The 18,021-nt window shown below is 35.9% G+C and overlaps 1 protein-coding gene and 2 long non-coding RNA genes across 3 annotated transcripts; 2 read left to right on the top strand and 1 right to left on the bottom strand.

Annotated features, from left to right (window-relative positions):
- Positions 1-1,854: 1,854 nt before the first annotated feature.
- LOC133688742 (uncharacterized) lies at positions 1,855-7,822 on the top strand. Its single transcript, XR_009841198.1, has 3 exons — positions 1,855-1,899; positions 7,072-7,163; positions 7,605-7,822. It is a non-coding gene; the product is annotated as an uncharacterized LOC133688742 (long non-coding RNA).
- Positions 7,823-9,726: 1,904 nt separating this feature from the next.
- On the top strand, positions 9,727-16,035 carry LOC133688209 (glutamate receptor 2.8-like). The gene is made up of 5 exons (XM_062107623.1): positions 9,727-10,036; positions 13,126-14,471; positions 14,561-14,873; positions 14,965-15,371; positions 15,463-16,035. Exons 1-5 carry the CDS (start codon positions 9,754-9,756, stop codon positions 16,033-16,035), a joined length of 2,922 nt encoding a protein of 973 aa, XP_061963607.1. The 5' UTR covers positions 9,727-9,753.
- On the bottom strand, positions 11,156-12,995 carry LOC133689214 (uncharacterized). Its single transcript, XR_009841274.1, has 3 exons — positions 12,803-12,995; positions 12,002-12,072; positions 11,156-11,368 (listed from the first exon to the last, which is right to left on the bottom strand). It is a non-coding gene; the product is annotated as an uncharacterized LOC133689214 (long non-coding RNA).
- Positions 16,036-18,021: the final 1,986 nt, after the last annotated feature.

The following is an 18,021-nucleotide window of genomic DNA, read 5'->3' as shown; positions in this document are numbered from 1 at the left end:
ATTCTTGACACAGTAAGTGCAGTAAATCCATATTCTTCATCTACTGCGTTCCCCTGTTCAGTGTTTTTCTCTGGGCCTACATTAAAACTGAAGCAAGCTTCTCTCGTATAACCCCTCTTGTTTTTTATGAGGAGAATTATCTACTTTTAGCAGTGAAAATGAAAACTTATTTGGAGGCATTAGATCTTTGAGAAGTTGTTGAAGAAGATTTTGATGTTACTCCATTACTGAATAACCCAATCATGACTTAGATCAAAAGCCACAAAGAAAGAACCAAAGCTTATCATATAATCATCAACTCTATTATACCAGGCTTTAGGTGTTTGCTTTAAACCATAAAGAGCTTTCTTCAGCAAATAATCTTCTTCTCCCTAAACCACAAATTTAGCTGGTTGTTGAACATAAATCTAGAAAGAAAAATAAAAAGATCAAAAGCAAAAATGTTCTTGTTTGTTGGTGTTTCAACAATCATTTTCACAAAAATCATGTCTCTCAAATCAGCAAAGGATGTCTGGGACTATCTGAAGGACAAATATGTATGAGATGAAAGGATACATGACATGCAAATGCTGAATTTAATAAGAGAATTTGAGCTACAAAGAATGAAAGAATATGAGACTATCAAGGAGTACTCAAATAAATTGCTTGCTATAGTTAACAAGGTTAAATTACTTGGTACTACATCCACAGACTCCAAAATTGTTGAGAAAATACTGGTTTTAGTGCCTGAAACATATGAAGAATCAATCACAACTTTGGAGAATATAAAAGATCTATTTAAAATTACAATGACAGAACTTTTGAATGTTTTGAATGTCCTGCAAGCTCAAGAACAACGGAGGCTTATGAGGCCAGATCGTTATGTAGAAGGAGCTTTACCAACCACGCATCAAGATTCTGAAAAGGATAAGAACAAATTCTTCAAGAAAAATCAGGCTTCAAGCAATAAAATTAATGCTAATCAGTTTCAAAACAATGGAAGATCTTTGAAAAAGGGTTATTCACCATGTCAATACTGTGACAAGACAGATCATTCACCATTCAAGTGCTGGAAAAGACTAGATGCAAGGTGCAACAAGTGCAATCAACTTGTGCATGTAGTTGTCATTTTCAAAACCAAACCTAAAAACCAAGAGGCAAATACTGAAGTTGTTGACCAAGATGATGAAGTTTAAATGTTTTTAGCTACTTGTTTTTCAACTAGAGATTCCTCAAATTATTAGCTCATTGACATGATTGCACAAATCACGTGACTTTTGATAAGAGCCTTTTCCGTACATTGCAACCTACAAGAATTTCAAAGGCTTGAATTGGGAATGGTGATTATATAGCAGCAAAGGGAAAAGGAACCATTGCAAAATAAGTTTCCTGTTAGAGAGTAGGTGGTTCCAGTTCTACGTGTTTTTATTTGGAGGGTTGAACTGATTTTAATGGATTTGATTTGATAGTTGGCTGCTCATTTGTTGTAGGTGTAAAAAGATTTGTTTACATCTCTGCTGCTGACTTTGGCTTGGTCAATTACTTGCTGCAAGGTTATTATGAGGGAAAGGTACTAATTTTCATTACTGCTTATTTCAAGTGCTGTATCTAGAATCATGTCACTATAATGCTGATGGCTGGCATGACACATCTTCATCTTCATTTTTCTGGAAACAAGGACTGTTTTCTGAAGCTTTATAAAAACTAGTTCGTATTATATGTAGATACAGTTTGATTTTTATAATACGTTGTTTGATATGAAATAGTTATATCACAAGAAGAATCAACACTTTCAAGTGTGCCTTGATATTTACTTTTCCCTTTTCTTATCATTCTTACCTCATGTAAATTTTTAACTTGTGGTTTGTTTGAAGTAGAAGGCTGCTGAAACAGAGTTGTTGACCAAGTTTGCATATGGAGGTAATTTTTTTCTTTCCATTATTGTAATCTGTACCTTTTATATATCTGTCATTCGTTTTACTTTTTTAGCAACTGAAATCTGAGAAAGCTATCCTAAAACTTTTGAATTTGGAAAACTGTAAAATTTCCTTCATGTAAAATGCTATTATGATATATTAGTTTCATCCTTTATTTCTTAGTGAAAGTGTTTGAATTAAAAACAGTGAAACAGTAAATAAGATTTCTAGATTTTAATCTGAACAGAGGCTGTTTTCTATTGTTTTATTAGCAAGAAATCTGACAAAAGTGTTTCTTGTAGTTGCTGGAGTTTGAGGTGTTTGAAGTGTGTTTGAATAAACAAGAGAATAGAAGAGAAAACAATATTGATACTGCACTCTTTTATTAAGAATGAATTAAAACAAAATTGCTTAATTGTTGTCAGCAATCTCGTACATATTTATAGAAGCAAATTACAACTGAAAAAGCTAAAATAAAGCCATGATCTGTTAACAAACTAACAGATTAAAAAATTCCTATTGACTAGGACAAGCTATTATTATTGCAGGAAAATATAAACTAAAAACAGGATCTTTGACTGCAGCATCTTAAAGCAAACTTCAACACTCCTCCTTGCTTTAAGAAGTGCAAACTCCTAACATTTTCCTTAGATACTCAAACCTACTTACTGGAAGTGGTTTGGTAAATAAGTCAGCAAGTTGATCTTCAGACTTGCAATAAATTAACTTAATATCATCATTTTTCTGCACCTCCCGTAAAAAATAAAGCTTGATGTTGAAGTGCTTAATCTTTCCATGAAATACTGGATTATGAGAGATTGTAATAGCAACTTGATTGTCTACTGAAATCTCTGTTGGTTCTCTTTCCTCCATTGACAAATCACTTAAGATTTTTTGAAGCCATAGAGCTTGGTTTATTGCTGCTGTAGCTGCAATAAATTCTGCTTCAGCCGTGGATTGTGCTACAATCTCTTGCTTCTTTGAACACCAAGAGAAAACTCCAGAACCAAGATTAAAACAATATCCTGAAGTGCTTCTCATATCATCAAGGGAACCAGCCCAATCACTATCTGAAAATCCATACAACTTGAAGCTTTGACACTTCTCAAATTTGACCCCGTAGCTGACAGTCCCTTTAACATACCTCAATATTCTCTTTGCTGCTCTTAAATGTAATTCACTAGCACCATGCATGAAACGAGATAAGAGATATACAGCAAATAGAATATCAGGCCTTGTTGTTGTAAGATACATTGAGCATCCAATCATGCTTCTAAAGTATCCTTCATCAACTTTATCTGCCCCATCATTCTTGCTTAGCTTTTCCTTTTGGTTCATTGGTGTGCTGGTTGCTTTGCACTCTTCCATCTGAAATTTCTTCAATATTTCCTTTGCATATTTTTTCTGGCAGATGAAGACTTCATTCTGGCTTTGCTTGACCTCCATTCCAAGAAAATAAGTCATAAGACCAAGATCGGTCATTTCAAACACATTCATCATTTCTTGTTTGAATTCTTCAACCAGCAATTCATTACTTCCTGTCACTAAAAGGTCATCAACATAAAGAGACACTATAAGAACATCATTGTCTTTTAGTTTGACATACAGAGTGGCCTCAGATAAGCTTTTTACAAAGCCTAAATTTAACAAATGCTCATCAATCCGGCTGTACCAAGCTCTAGGAGCTTGCTTCAGCCCATAGAGAGCCTTTTACAAAAGGAAAACCTTATCCTCTACTCCTTGAATCACAAATCCATCAGGCTGCTCCACATATATTTCTTCTTGTAAAACTCTATTTAAGAAGGCTGATTTTACATCTAACTGAAACACTTTCCAGCCCTTCTGTGTTGAGATTGCTAGCAGCAATCTGATTGTGTCCAGTCTAGCAACAGGTGCAAACGTGTCAGAATAATCAACACTAAAAATATGAGCATACCCTTTAACAACAAGCTTGGCCTTGTGTTTGTTGATGGAGTTATCTGCATTCAGCTTCGTTCGATATATCCACTTTACTCCTATAACTTTTCTGCCTTCAGGTCTGTCAACTAATGTCCAGGTATTGTTTTTCTGAATCATTGACAGCTCCTCCTCCATGGCCTTCTTCCATTTGCTGTCTTTGAGTGCCTCTTCATATCCAGCAGGATCATAAAATGCAATGTTGCATCTTTGATAGATGTCTAACAGCAGCCTTGTGCCTCTAACTGGAGGATCATCTTTTAGTTCATTTTGCCACTGAGGAGCTATTCGATCTTCAGAATGAGTGCTCTGTTGAAGGTTCTTCCAGTCCCATTGCTCATCTTCATTGAAGTGTACATCCCTTGTAATTGATATCTTCTTTGTTTGTGGATGATACACTTTGTATGCTTTGGAGACTAAGCTGTATCCCACAAATATGCCTGGAAGTGCTTTCTTATCAAGCTTGTCACGCTTGACCTGAGGAATGTGGACAAAACACACACTGCCAAATACTTTAAGAAAGTTCAGTGAAGGTTTATATCCATACCAGACTTCGAATGGTGTTCTTTCATTTAAAAACTTGGCTGGAAGTATATTTTGAAGAAAGATTGTTGTATTTCCTGCCTCTGCCCAGAATTCTTTAGGCAACTCCTTGTCATGCAACATACACCTAGCCATCTCCATTACATATCTATTTCTTCTTTCACTAACCCTATTTTGCTCTGGAGTGTAAGGAGTAGTGAGCCGATGTTCAATTCCAGCTTCTTCACAGAATAGATTAAATGTTGCTGAAGTATAGTCCTTCCCATTATCTGATCTTATGCTTTGAATCTTGCAGCCAATCTGATTTTCCACCATCTTCTTGAATTTCCAGAAGATTCCAGCAACCCCTGACTTGAACTTCAAGAAAAAAATCCAGCACATCCTTGAAAAATCATCAATGAACACAATGTAGTAGAGACTACCTTTCAGTGATGGTGTTCTTTGAGGTCCTGCTACATCTTTGTGAATTAGTTGCAGCTTTTGAGATGCCTTCCAGGAAGATTTAGGAAAAGGCAGCCTCCTTTGTTTGCCAAATTGACAAGCATGACAATTCGGCATTTGATCAGCAAGAGCAGGCAATCCTCTTATCACTTCATTCTTCTTCATTGTCAGCATTCGCTGGAGATGACAATGCCCAAGTCTCTTGTGCCAAGTTTCAGTGATGCTTGTATTTGTGGAATAGGATGTATGCTCCTTCTTAGTTGGAAAAAATGAAAAGCTTTTCCCTTTCATTTTGACTTGTAAAATTTTCTGGCCAGCAGCGTCATATATGAGGCAGCAATGATCTTCAAATATAACTTTGAATCCCTTTTCTATTAGCTGACCCACACTCAGCAAGTTTTGATCAATATCAGGTACGTAAAGAACATCTGAAATAGATTTTGTACCTGAGTTTGTTGTAATTGAAATGGTTCCTCTTCCCTTTGCTGAAATATAGTCACCATTTCCTATTCGAACTTTTATGATTTCAGTGGACTGCAAGTCTTTGAAAAGGGTTCTGTCATATGTCATGTGGTTTGTACAACCACTGTCGATCAGCCAACATTCTGAGGAGCTCTTGGTTGAAAAACAGGTTGCCACAAAAATCTGATCTTCATCATCTTTCTCAACAATTTGAGCATCTACTTCCCTCATCTGAAATTTATTCTTGCATATAACAGCCTCATGTCCAAGCTGATTACACTTGTTACATTTTGCATCAGGTCTTTTCTAGCATTTGAATGGTGGATGACCTATTCTGCAATAATACTTACAAGGTGGATAGCCTCTATTTGAGTTTCTTCCTTTGCCTTGATTTCGTGCTGGCAGTGGCTTCATTGATTGAAGCCTGAAATTTCTTGATGAATTTCCTTTTGTCCTTGCCGTGGTCCTGATGCTTGGCTGGTAAAGCTCCTTCAGCAATCTAATCTTGCCTCATAAGCCTCTGTTGCTCTTGAGCTTGTAAGGCATTCAATAATTCTGCTAAGGTGATCTTGCACAGATCCTTGGTATTCTCCAAGGTGGTTATGGATGCTTCATATTTCTAAGGTACAATTACTAGGATTTTCTCTACAATTCTGGAGTCAGAGAAACTTGTACCTAGCAGCCTTACCTTGTTGACGATTCCAAGCAATTTATCTGAGTACTCTTTTATGGACTCAGACTCCTTCATCCTCTGTAGTTCAAATTCTCTTATCAAGTTGAGACTTTGCATGCCACGAATTCTTTCATCTCCTGCGTATTCCTTCTTCAAGTAATCCCAAACATCCTTTGCTGATTGAAGTGACATAATTCTGGTGAAAATGGTTGTGGAAACAGCAGCAAATAGACATGCTTTTGCTTTTGATTTCCTTGTTTTTCTCTCTTTGTGGTTTTTGATCTGAGCCACTGTTGGATTATTAGGCAGAGAATGCACTTCATAATCTTCCTCAACAGCTTCCCACAGATCCATAGCATCTAGATAGGTCTCCATCTTCACTGCCCACAGTTGATAGTTTTCTCCATCAAAGATAGGAGAAGATATGTGAGAAAAACTTGTTTCAACCTCCATTACAGGTCCCTTCAAGAAGATAGCTCTGATACCAATTGAAAGTGTTTGAATTAAAAACAGTGAAACAGTAAATAAGATTTTCAGATTTTAATCTGAACAGAGGCTGTTTTCTATTGTTTTATTAGCAAGAAATCTGACAAAAGTGTTTCTTGTAGTTGCTGGAGTTTGAGGTGTTTGAAGTGTGTTTGAATAAACAAGAGAATAGAAGAGAAAACAATATTGATACTGCACTCTTTTATTAAGAATGAATTAAAACAAAATTGCTTAATTGTTGTCAGCAATCTCGTACATATTTATAGAAGCAAATTACAACTGAAAAAGCTAAAATAAAGCCATGATCTGTTAACAAACTAACAGATTAACAAATTCCTATTGACTAGGACAAGCTATTATTATTGCAGGAAAATATAAACTAAAAACAGGATCTTTGACTGCAGCATCTTAAAGCAAACTTCAACACTTAGTACTCTTTTCACTGCATTTAATCGTCAAATCTTGCAGTTTAGAATGCTAGTGCATGTATTGGTTAGTATCATAGATCATAAATGTGTTTTTTTTTTTTGTAGCTGACAGCGTATTGCTATCTTATATTAATTTGGATTATAGTAACAATAAATCTGATGAAATATGTTTTGTTTCCTTGTTTAGGAGTGGTTCTCCAGCCTGGGTTTATTTATGGAACTCGCAATGTTGGAAGTGTGAAGTTACCTCTTGGTGTAATGGGTTCTCCGTTGGAGATGGTAAGTTCTTGTGCATCCTTGTATATTTACCTAGATTACTAGGTTATCCCAAACAACACTTGAATGACGTAAATCCAATCCTGAAGCTTTTGGCAGATTTAGGTTAGCCAATCAAAGCCATTGCCTCTGCAATCCCCCCCTGTGATGACTTCAATTTCTCAATATTTGTGGTCCTTGCAATTCATTCATAGTTTTAGTCCTTCAGCGCTTGAGCAGTCTAGTTTAACTCTTTAAGGGGGTAAATGGAGATCACAACTTGTCTTTTAGGAGCATGCTATGATTCTGCTCACCAGAAATCAAGTTTTGAAGAGTGTTCTGTTGCCGTGTCATCATTTACATGGGAGAAATGCTTGAAATGCGACGAGGAGGATTCACTCATATCATATTTAATCTAGTAATTTGGAGGTTCATTGTAATTTATTAATGGCAATCCCACTGCAGGTTCTCCAACATGCAAAACCACTTAAACAGCTTCCCCTCGTTGGACCCTTGTTCACCCCCCCTGTCAATGTTACTGTCGTGGTGAAAGTTGTAGTAAGGGCGGCAACTGATCCAGTTTTCCCTCCAGGCATCGTGGATGTTTATGGAATACTTCGTTATAGCCAGCAGCAAAGAGCAATATAGATTTGTTGACAGCAATTTCTACTTCTTTTTTTTTCCTTCTTGCTATAGCAATTTCTAACCTTCATTTATAGTTGCTAGTTCAAGGTTTTTTCCCATAAGTTTATGGCACTTCTGTGGTGGATGGTGATTAGGGATCAGTCATTTTAAGTTTGGTTCTTTTAATTTCTTTCAAGGATAGAGACTTTCAGAATCTCAAGAAAAAACTAAAATAATGGCTTATCTCTGACAACATGCAGTTAATAAATAAATTTCCTTTGTAACAGTCAATAGATGGGACTGATTTCTCAATCATTGAACACCAAAACTGGAATTGATGGACTTAATCGTGAATTAATTACTTTAATCAATCCAAACTGACTTTCTGCATCACGCATTAGGTATACAAGCAAGCAATATAGAATTTAAAATCGAAGTTGATATTTTCATACATTTTTGTTTCTGCAGCTATTAATTTATCCTCTTAGCAATCACAATAAATGGAAGAAAATAGTCATCTTGTGATAGGCATCCATCATCAAACCAAATGAAACCCTTGATTAAAATTGAAAGAATGATTTATAAAACAGTTACACACACCACCACCACCACCATTTGGATTATTTTCTTGAAATTTGTTGTGTTAGTCATAATTTTTAAACTATGTCAGGGTTCACCAGGGTTATGGGACAAGTTAGGGCAAGAGGGTCAACCTCAAAACAAAATTAAAAAGGAAAAAAGAATTAAAATGATGATGTTTTGACATTTTTTTTTAAATTAAAGTTTTTTATTTTTTTATTTTTTTCAATCAAAACTAATTTAGTCTTTAAATCAAGCTACCTAACATCCAAAGCACTAGGTGTTGGAGATATCTGAACCGAGGGAGAGCCTACACTTGTTTTTTAAAATCTACGAACATAAGAATATAGTACATAAATAATACTATTTCAATTCAAAACTCTAAATTATTTGGTTAATATGAATCCATATTGACCTCATTTTTTTGTCATCGTTATGTATTTGGGTAAACTGTTGAGAAACACCTCAACCCTTGCAACATGTAGGAACTAGAATTAGAAAGTAGTAGCTAGGAAAAAACTTGATTATTCAATAACTAATCACAAATACTTTGATTTAGTCAAACGTAAACGATGGTGAATTCCGACAGATTTGAGGCAACTAATTTGTCATATGTGACCAAAACGTCCAAGTGCCTCACAACACGAAACACGCACTTAGCTTTATTTTCATCAACTTCATATACACGTCTTACAAGACGCTAGTGCACTCTTGGTGACTTTTTATTTATTTATGATAAAGGTATTTTAAATTAGTTTATACATTAATTGAAATTAATTTTTTTTGGACAATATTAAAAATACATATCTCACATTTACTTGATATATATATATATATATATATATATATATATATATATATATATATATATATATATATATATATATATATATATATATATATATTCAGAAGAATTTAGCTAATTCCTCTTAATACCTTCTATTCGAAAGAATGAATTCTTCTTCAATGTAAAAGTAAATCGCTATCGTAAAATTGTAGCCCCAGGACCCACGTCCAGGTGACCATCACCAATTTATTAATATGATTTGATTGAAACAATCAAACATGAAATTTCCTAGTAATAACTTCTCCTCTCTTCGAACCAATACGGTGAGGCACCTCCTCAAGAACTTGTCGAAGCTCTTCTCTTTCCTAGTTCTTGATACGCGGTTAAACCGTGTTTTTTTAAATTTTAAATTTTTTTATTAATTTTTTTATATTAATTTTAAAAATAATTTTTTAAAAATAAAAAAGATATTATCTTAACATATTTTTAAATAAAAAATACTTTAAACAATCATCACTACCACAATTCTAAAGAAACACGGTTTCACCTTATAAATGACACTTCCTTCCAAGCTTAAACCAAGAAATCTAGCTAGAATCAGCTCAACCATAGGTGGACATCAAGATGATCATGAAAGAATACTCTTTAAATCCTGTTCTATCTTTCTTTCTCTTCCTTTCTTTGATGATTTTGTTCTTAGAAATTGGGGTGGCCCAGAACACAACATCTACAATCCCAGTGAATGTAGGAGTGGTTCTTGACTTGGCTTATTTGGATGCCAATATTGCTTTGAGCTGCATCAACATGGCCCTTTCAGACTTCTATGCCTCTCATGGTGACTACAAAACTAGACTGGTCCTCAACACCAGGGACTCGAAGAAAGATGTTATTGGTGCAGCTGCTGCAGGTTCCCCCTCTCTGCCCCTTCTCTTAATTATCATCTCTTTTCTCCAATTATGAATCATTGCTCACCATTTCTTACTGCTAATTATTAACCTCCTCGTGCAACATTTTAACAGTAGAGATTTTTACTTTCTGTATTAATTATCCGAGGTTCTGGACCTGCAAATCTCTAGGTTTTGATCATAGAAATGCAGGTCCATTGACATGATATGAGAATATATATACCGTTGCATGCTTGTTATACTTTTCTTTTCAAGCTAAGGGTATTCTCAGAAAAACCTGCACATATCTAGACAAACTCTCTTTCTGATCATGTTTACGTAAGCCATTCACCCTCGAACCGGTTTATATAATCATTCTAAGAACTCACTTAATTACTTAAACTTTTAGATTAAGATAGAAATTTCTTCCTCAACCTTTCATTGTATTGAACCCAAAAATGACAACATCCGTAGGAAGCTTAATTATCGGCAATCAACACCTTAATTAAGACCAAAGAAGGACACGTTTTATCTAAAGCCTTACCGTGATAATGAAGGACTAGCTGGTTTAACTTTCTGCTAGCAACGATAAGGTCGGTCAAAACACACAAAAGTCTTCATAAATTGTGGCTATCTTACTTTCCAAATTTGCGCCCCCCCAGTCGTCTATCGTGAGCTGTAATATTGTAGAGGTCTCGTAAGCTATATAATAGCAATAACATAATAAACATAGAAATTTTAATGAGTGAAAAAAAAAAAACAGATATGAACTTTAAATTTATTATTTCAAAATTAATATATAATGATTGTCTTCTCAAAAGATTTGTAAAACATTTAAATAGTAAATCGGTCAGAAAAACCTAAGGAGATAATTTAAAATCCAAAAACATCAAGAAAATTAAAATAGAATTGTAAAAAAGAAAAATCATAGGAAAATAATAAAATTGATCTAAACAGCAACTTTCATCCTTTGCTTGTGTCACGACCCGAATCCCGGGTCCATGACCGGCAACGCAGGAGCGGTGGCGGAAGGACACCCCTCCCGCGCTAAGCCTCAAAACGGACATATCAAAAGAATAATTTATTCAAAAATACGCAGCATTTCATAATCTTCAGAAATATTAACTGATGAAACCAAAAGATATTTTAAAACTCCTCATCAGTAATTAAAACAAAACAATAATCCATAATACTTATTACATTGTCAAAAATCCAAACTTAATTAAAACAAAGTAATAGTGGAGCGCCTAAGACATCGAATCAAACAGCCTTGAAAGATAAGCAAGGCATACTGACCCAAAACTGAAGAAGCAGGAACACTCAACAAGGTTCACCTGCTATCAGAAACTAAGAACCTGAAATAATATTAAGAATGAGGGGTGAGTTCAACCAACTCAGTGAGGGAATAATAATTAATATACATTTTAGATATTCTTGATATTAATAGTTTGCAAGATGATTTATCTTGATATACATATACATATACATATACATATACATACTGAACATATCATGTACATACTAAACATATCATCATAACGTAGTGGATTACATGTCAGAGATCAGATGACACCCGAAGGTGACCAGATGACACCCGAAGGTGACCAGATGACACTCAAAAGTGGCCAGATGACACCCGAAGGTGACCACTGTGGGATGATCAGTCACCACAGGCTGATGCCTCTCTCACCAGCTAGGTATACAGAATACTATGTGCACATAGGCTAACTACTCTCCGTTAGCATGGAGTTACTGACAAGTCCCATATCAAGGCATATTAGATATTCACATAATCATCCAAGAAACGTATATCATATCAAATAGAATTTACTGTGACAGATTGCGAGTGCAAATTCAAGAATAAATGAGTACTCGGAAAATAAGCAACATATATATAATTATTCAAGAAATTAACGAGTTGTACTCATTATATAATCAGAATACATATTTACTTATCATATATGCATATTAAAGATTATCCCACTCACCCGGAAAATATAGAATTAAAGGAATGTCAGACGAAAGACCCGAAAATCCTATTGAGGATCGTTAGGAGAACCTACAACAATATGAAAATATACTCAAAAGCAACTCAAACAAGAGATCCCAATGCATAAAAATAAAACCAGGTTTAGTCTCCTAAGTTTAGGGACTAAAATGACAATTTTCCAAAACAGGGACCAAAACGTAATTTTACCAAAATTTGACCAATCTGGAAAATACATAACTATACTGAATTTTCACCCATAAACCATCCTTAATTCTGTCTAGAACGAACCAGGGACCGAATTGAAATTTTCATAAAGTTCAGGGACTAAAATGTAATTTCCCGAAATTGAGGGACCAAACTGAAAATATTCCAAATCAATTATCAAACTCAGATTCATCATCCTTAACCTCATAATAACACTGTCCAGAGTCTCACAATACTGTTAAGGGTCAAATTATAATTTTCCCAAAGTTTAGGGACTAAACTGTAATTTCACAAATTGAGGGACCAAATTGAATTTTCGTCATCTTCAACCTCAAACCCAGAATTTCACAGATTACCTACTGTCATCACCTGATTTCTAACACAATTTCACCATTCAAATAAAATCATAACTCAAAATCATCATCTTTACCTCTAATCTCTCACAATCAACTAATTAACCAATTACCCACAACAATCAACCCATAACCTTCCAATTAATTCATCAATCAAACCCAAAACACAATCTTCAAAACCCTAACATTTATCAAAACAGAAATTAAAAGCTTAATTAACACACATTTATACATAATCTTACCTTTAAACTTATTTCCTCCAATTCTCTTCTCCTTTCCTTATCTTTCCCTCTTTTCTCTTCTTCTTCTTCCTTCTCCCTTCTCTCTCACGGTTTGCTCTCAAAAACACAGCTCCCTCTTTTTGTTCCTTTTGTTTTTATACTTCCTATATATATTTATCAACTATTATTCAATTACCACAATACCCCTCATTTAATAATACTCACTCTTTAAGCCACCAAGGGCTTGGTTGTCCTTTCCTACTAATTTATTTTCAAAACATCACAGCTTGATCGTTCTCGGCTGCAGAAGTCTTTAATTTTTCTAATCTCCTTCCGAAATGCAGCCCTGGACTTGATAAAAAATGTGGAAGTGCAAGCAATCTTAGGGCCAAGAACATCAATGCAAGCCAATTTTGTTATTGACCTTGGAGAAAAAGCTCAGGTGCCAATTATATCTTTTTCTGCAACCAGTCCTTCTCTTACTTCCATCAGGAGTTCATATTTCTTGCGAGCAACACAAAATGATTCAGCTCAAGTGAACGCCATAAGTGCTATAGTTCAAGCCTTTGGATGGAAAGAAGCGGTGCCCATCTACATTGACAATGAATATGGAGAGGGAATCATACCTTATTTAACTGATGCTCTGCAAGAAGTTGATGCTCGAGTGCCCTACCGGAGTGTCATTTCTCCATCGGCCACTGATGATCAAATTGTTGAGGAGCTTTATAAGTTGATGACAATGCAAACTAGAGTTTTCATTGTGCATATGTATCCCTCTCTAGGCACTCGGCTTTTCACCAAAGCAAAAGAGATTGGAATGATGAGTGAAGGCTATGTTTGGATCATGACAGACGGTCTAAGTGTTGATTTCTTGAGTTCACGAAATCATTCGATCACCGATACTATCCAAGGAGTATTGGGTATTAAACCTTATGTTCCAAGAACAAAAGAGCTTGAATATTTTCGAGCTCGGTGGAAAAGGAAATTCCTACGAGATAATCCAAATAAACTTGATGCCGAGTTCAACATTTATGGATTACTGGCCTATGATGCCACTACAGCAGTGGCCTTGGCAGTTGAGAAAGCCGGCACTACAAATTTAGGCTTCCAAAAGGCAAATGTTTCTAGCAATTCATCAACAGATCTTGCAACTCTTGGCATCTCTTTAAATGGTCCAAACATTCTTCGAGCTTTATCGACCACTAGTTTCGAAGGCCTTACAGGAGATTACCTTTTTGTTGATGGGCAGTTGCAATCATCAGCTTTTCAGATAGTTAATGTGAACGGAAATGGAGGAAGAGGGATTGGATTTTGGACGCCAACAGAAGGACTTGTGAAAACACTGAATCCGAGAATAAATAAACGTATGAATTCAACTTCTATTTCCAGAGTTTCAACTGTAATTTTTCCTGGGGATACAACTGAGGTTCCCAAGGGTTGGGAGATTCCCACAAACGAGAAGAAGTTGAAAATAGGAGTGCCTGTGAAGCATGGCTTCAGTGAGTTAGTAGCAGTCACAAAAGATCCTGTTTCCAACACCACAACATTCACCGGATTCTGCGTAGATGTTTTTGATGCTGTAGTCAAAGCATTGCCTTATGCTTTGCCTTATGAGTACATCCCCTTTGCCAACTCTGATGGCGAACCTGCTGGAACTTACAACGATCTGGCCTATCAAGTGTACTTGAAGGTAAGACTTGCTCTCTCCTTTTCTGTTCTTGTAACTATATCAGTTTGAATATCATTCACATTGAAGTATTTTTTGTTTATTGTCAACAGAATTATGATGCCGTGGTTGGAGACATAACTATTGTCTACAACAGGTCGTTGTACATCGACTATACCCTGCCTTTCACAGAAAGTGGTGTCTCCATGATTGTTCCGATTGTAGACAACAACAGCAAAAATGCTTGGGTCTTCATGAAACCTTTGACACGAGACCTTTGGGTGAGCAGTTTTTTGTTCTTTGTTTTCATTGCATTTGTGGTCTGGGTTCTTGAGCACAGAATAAATGAAGATTTTCGAGGGTCAGCTTCAGATCAAGCTGGCACTAGCTTCTGGTTTTCCTTCTCAACTATGGTTTTTGCACAACGTAATCTCCCTTCACTTGTGAATTTTCCTTCTCCTGTTGTACTAGCACTCCATATATAAATACCAAATTGACTTTATATTTATATTTACAGGGGAGAGAGTGGTTAGCAACTTGTCTAGGGCGGTGATAATCATCTGGTGTTTTGTTGTGTTGATCCTCACGCAGAGTTACACAGCCAGTTTAGCAAGCCTACTTACCGTCGAGCAGCTGCAGCCTACAGTTACTGATGTACGTGAGCTCATTAAGAAAGGGGAGTATGTGGGATACCAGAATGGTTCTTTTGCTCTAGGACTCTTGTTAGACTTGGGGTTCGACAAGTCCAAGCTCAAGGTGTATAGTTCTCCAGAAGAATGCCACCATCTTTTCTCCAAAGGAAGTGGATATGGTGGTATTGCTGCAGCTTTCGACGAACTGGCATTTATAAACCTCATTCTGTCAAGATATTGTTCTAAATATACCATGATTGATCCTAAATTTAAAACCGGCGGTTTTGGCTTTGTAAGCTCACTTTCCTATCTTGTTATTTCCATTTACTCTGTGGCTAATAAGTGCATAGATTCTCACTTATCCTTTCTTTTTGTAACTTCAGGTCTTCCCTAAAGGTTCTCCTCTAGTGGCTGATATATCGAGGGCAATTTTAAATGTGACCGAGGGAGATAAAATGAAGCAAATAGAGGGTGCATGGTTTGGCAAAAAAAGCACTTGTCCAGAATACAGCCCCTCAATTTCATCCAATAGCCTTAGTCTCAAGAGTTTCTGGGGGTTATTTTTAATTGCAGGACTAGCTGCATTGTTAGCTCTCATTATCTTCGTAGTCATGTTTGTTTACCGAGAAAGAAACGTCTTGAGGTCCTCTGATTCCACAGCTTCAATATGGAGTAGAATTGAAAACTTCTTTAGAATTTTCATTCAAAGGGACTCCACATCCAGTACTTTCAGACAAAGTGATCTGAATGATAGAAATGGCATCAGTCTGCCTACTATGTGTGCGCCAAGCCCATCATCCTATTCAGTCGACGCAGAATATCCTGCCAATCGATCTTCTGCAAGCTATTATTCTAGTCCAAATAGGGAAGCACCTCAAGAGCTAGTCATAGATACCGATCAATCAGCTTACCAACCGAAATCAGGAGAGACCGGCAGCTTTGGAACTAGACCATGAAAATAATTGACTTGTAGGTTATCATTTCTCACTTCTCATGACACCAGTAGTCATTAGCATTGTAAAGAAATGGAATTACTGTATTAAAAACACATGTAAGTGAGATTATTTTACTAAGATTTAAGTAGGATTAAACTGGGTTTCAGAAATTGAGCTTCTTTATATTTCTTGCCTTCTGTTTTACTCTTTGAGTTGTGTTACTGAGGAGCATCTGGCATTACCTTCTGTACCTTCATATTTGTGATAGACTTCTTTCCTTTTCTTGCAAGTCCTAACTTAACAAGAACCCAGAGATTTGCCTCGTGTTGAAGACTGCTTCAGGAATCCATGAGTCCTGTTTTTTCTATTCTATTATCACACTACACCATTAAACAGTTTTACCGACGGATTACTTCTGTCGGTGTGAGGCACGAAAACCATCGTTAATACTTTTACCGATGGCATCGCCGACTGAATAAGTCCGTCGGAGGCATGATCGTTGGCGAAGTATGGCGAAGTATGAGACAACAAAGGAGGTTCAGGATCATCTGCAGAGGTTATTCACACAATCAAATTTTGCAAAGCAGTATCAGTTAGAGAATAACATACGAGCTCTTCACTAGAAGAATATGAGTATTCAGGAGTTCTATTCTGCCATGACAGATCTTTGGGATCAATTGGCTCTTATAGAATTGGCAGAATTAAAGGCATGTGGTGCTTATATTGAGCGTAGAGAATAGTAACGATTGATACAATTTTTAACATCACTTCGCAGTGATTTCGAAGGACTTAGAGGTTCAATACTGCATCGCTCTCCACTACCTTCTGTTGACTCGGTTGTCAGTGAGTTATTGGTTGAAGAAATACGTTTTCAGTCATATTCTGTAAAGGGTATTCTTTCTGCTTCGAATCCTTCTGTATTAGCAGTACCCTCTAAGCAATTCTCCAATCACCATCATAAGCCTTACATAAGGGTTGGCTTCGACGAGTGCAGTTTCTGTAAGTGGAAAGGTCATTGGAAGGCTCAGTGTCCTAAGTTGAGACAGTAGAATCAAACTTGGAAACCTGACAGCCAGTCACAATCTAATGCTCATAGACCACCTCATGGTTATAAACCACCACACCATAATACCGCAGCAGTAGCTTCCTCATGCTCTATTATCGATCCTAGTACTTTGGTTGAGCAATTTCAAAAGTTTCTCTCCTTGCAGCTACAAGCAGGTCGTATCATTCTGTCTTTATATGTTAATGACATGATTATTATTGGTGATGCCATTGATGGTATTTCAGTTTTGAAGACAGAGTTGGCTAGACGATTTGAAATAAAAGATTTGGGTTATCTTTGATATTTTCTAGGTATAGAGGCAGCATACTCACCTAGAGGTTACCTTTTTTCTCAGTCGAAATATGTTACAGAAATTCTTGAGCGGACTAGATTTACTAATAACAAGACTGCAGATACTCTTATCGAGGTTAACGCAACGTACTCTTCTTTTGATGGCTTACCTTTGATAGATCCTACTTTATACCATACTGTTGTTGGGAGCTTGGTATATGTAACACCCTCAAATCATAATGTCATAAAATCTCCAAATATTTCTTTACCAATGTCAAGTATTGGGTAATATGTCTAAATTTATGAGATTTTTTTTTTTTGAAATTTCGGCAGAGTTTCCTCTATTTTTATTGGTACCAAGTTAACGACAACACTTTTATTATATGTCATTACGACTTCCATCTTAATCCAATCATCCTGGATCACATTCCATTCATCAAACAATAACTCAATACTTATACTTATTAATATATTCAAGTCTCATAATATCAATTAGTAAATCAACATAAATGTACTACCAAAACAACTCCAAAGATAAACAAATTCATCACAAACGTAATAAATGCTAACTAACTACATATATACCTTTAAATTACATAAATACAACATTAAGATTAAGAGTCATATTATATTTATAATAAATCTTATCTTATTATTTTGAAAATGATTTG

This window comes from Populus nigra, chromosome 3, assembly GCF_951802175.1.
Source record: "Populus nigra chromosome 3, ddPopNigr1.1, whole genome shotgun sequence".
Lineage (NCBI taxonomy): Eukaryota > Viridiplantae > Streptophyta > Magnoliopsida > Malpighiales > Salicaceae > Populus > Populus nigra.
This window is presented reverse-complemented; position numbering and strand designations above follow the sequence as displayed.

Coding starts and splice junctions, on each gene's coding strand:
- LOC133688209 (XM_062107623.1), top strand. CDS start 9,754: ATGATCATGAAAGAATACTCTTTAAATCCTGTTCTATCTTTCTTTCTC. Junction 14,472..14,560: donor CCTATCAAGTGTACTTGAAG/GTAAGACTTGCT, acceptor TATTGTCAACAG/AATTATGATGCCGTGGTTGG. Junction 14,874..14,964: donor AACTATGGTTTTTGCACAAC/GTAATCTCCCTT, acceptor TTATATTTACAG/GGGAGAGAGTGGTTAGCAAC.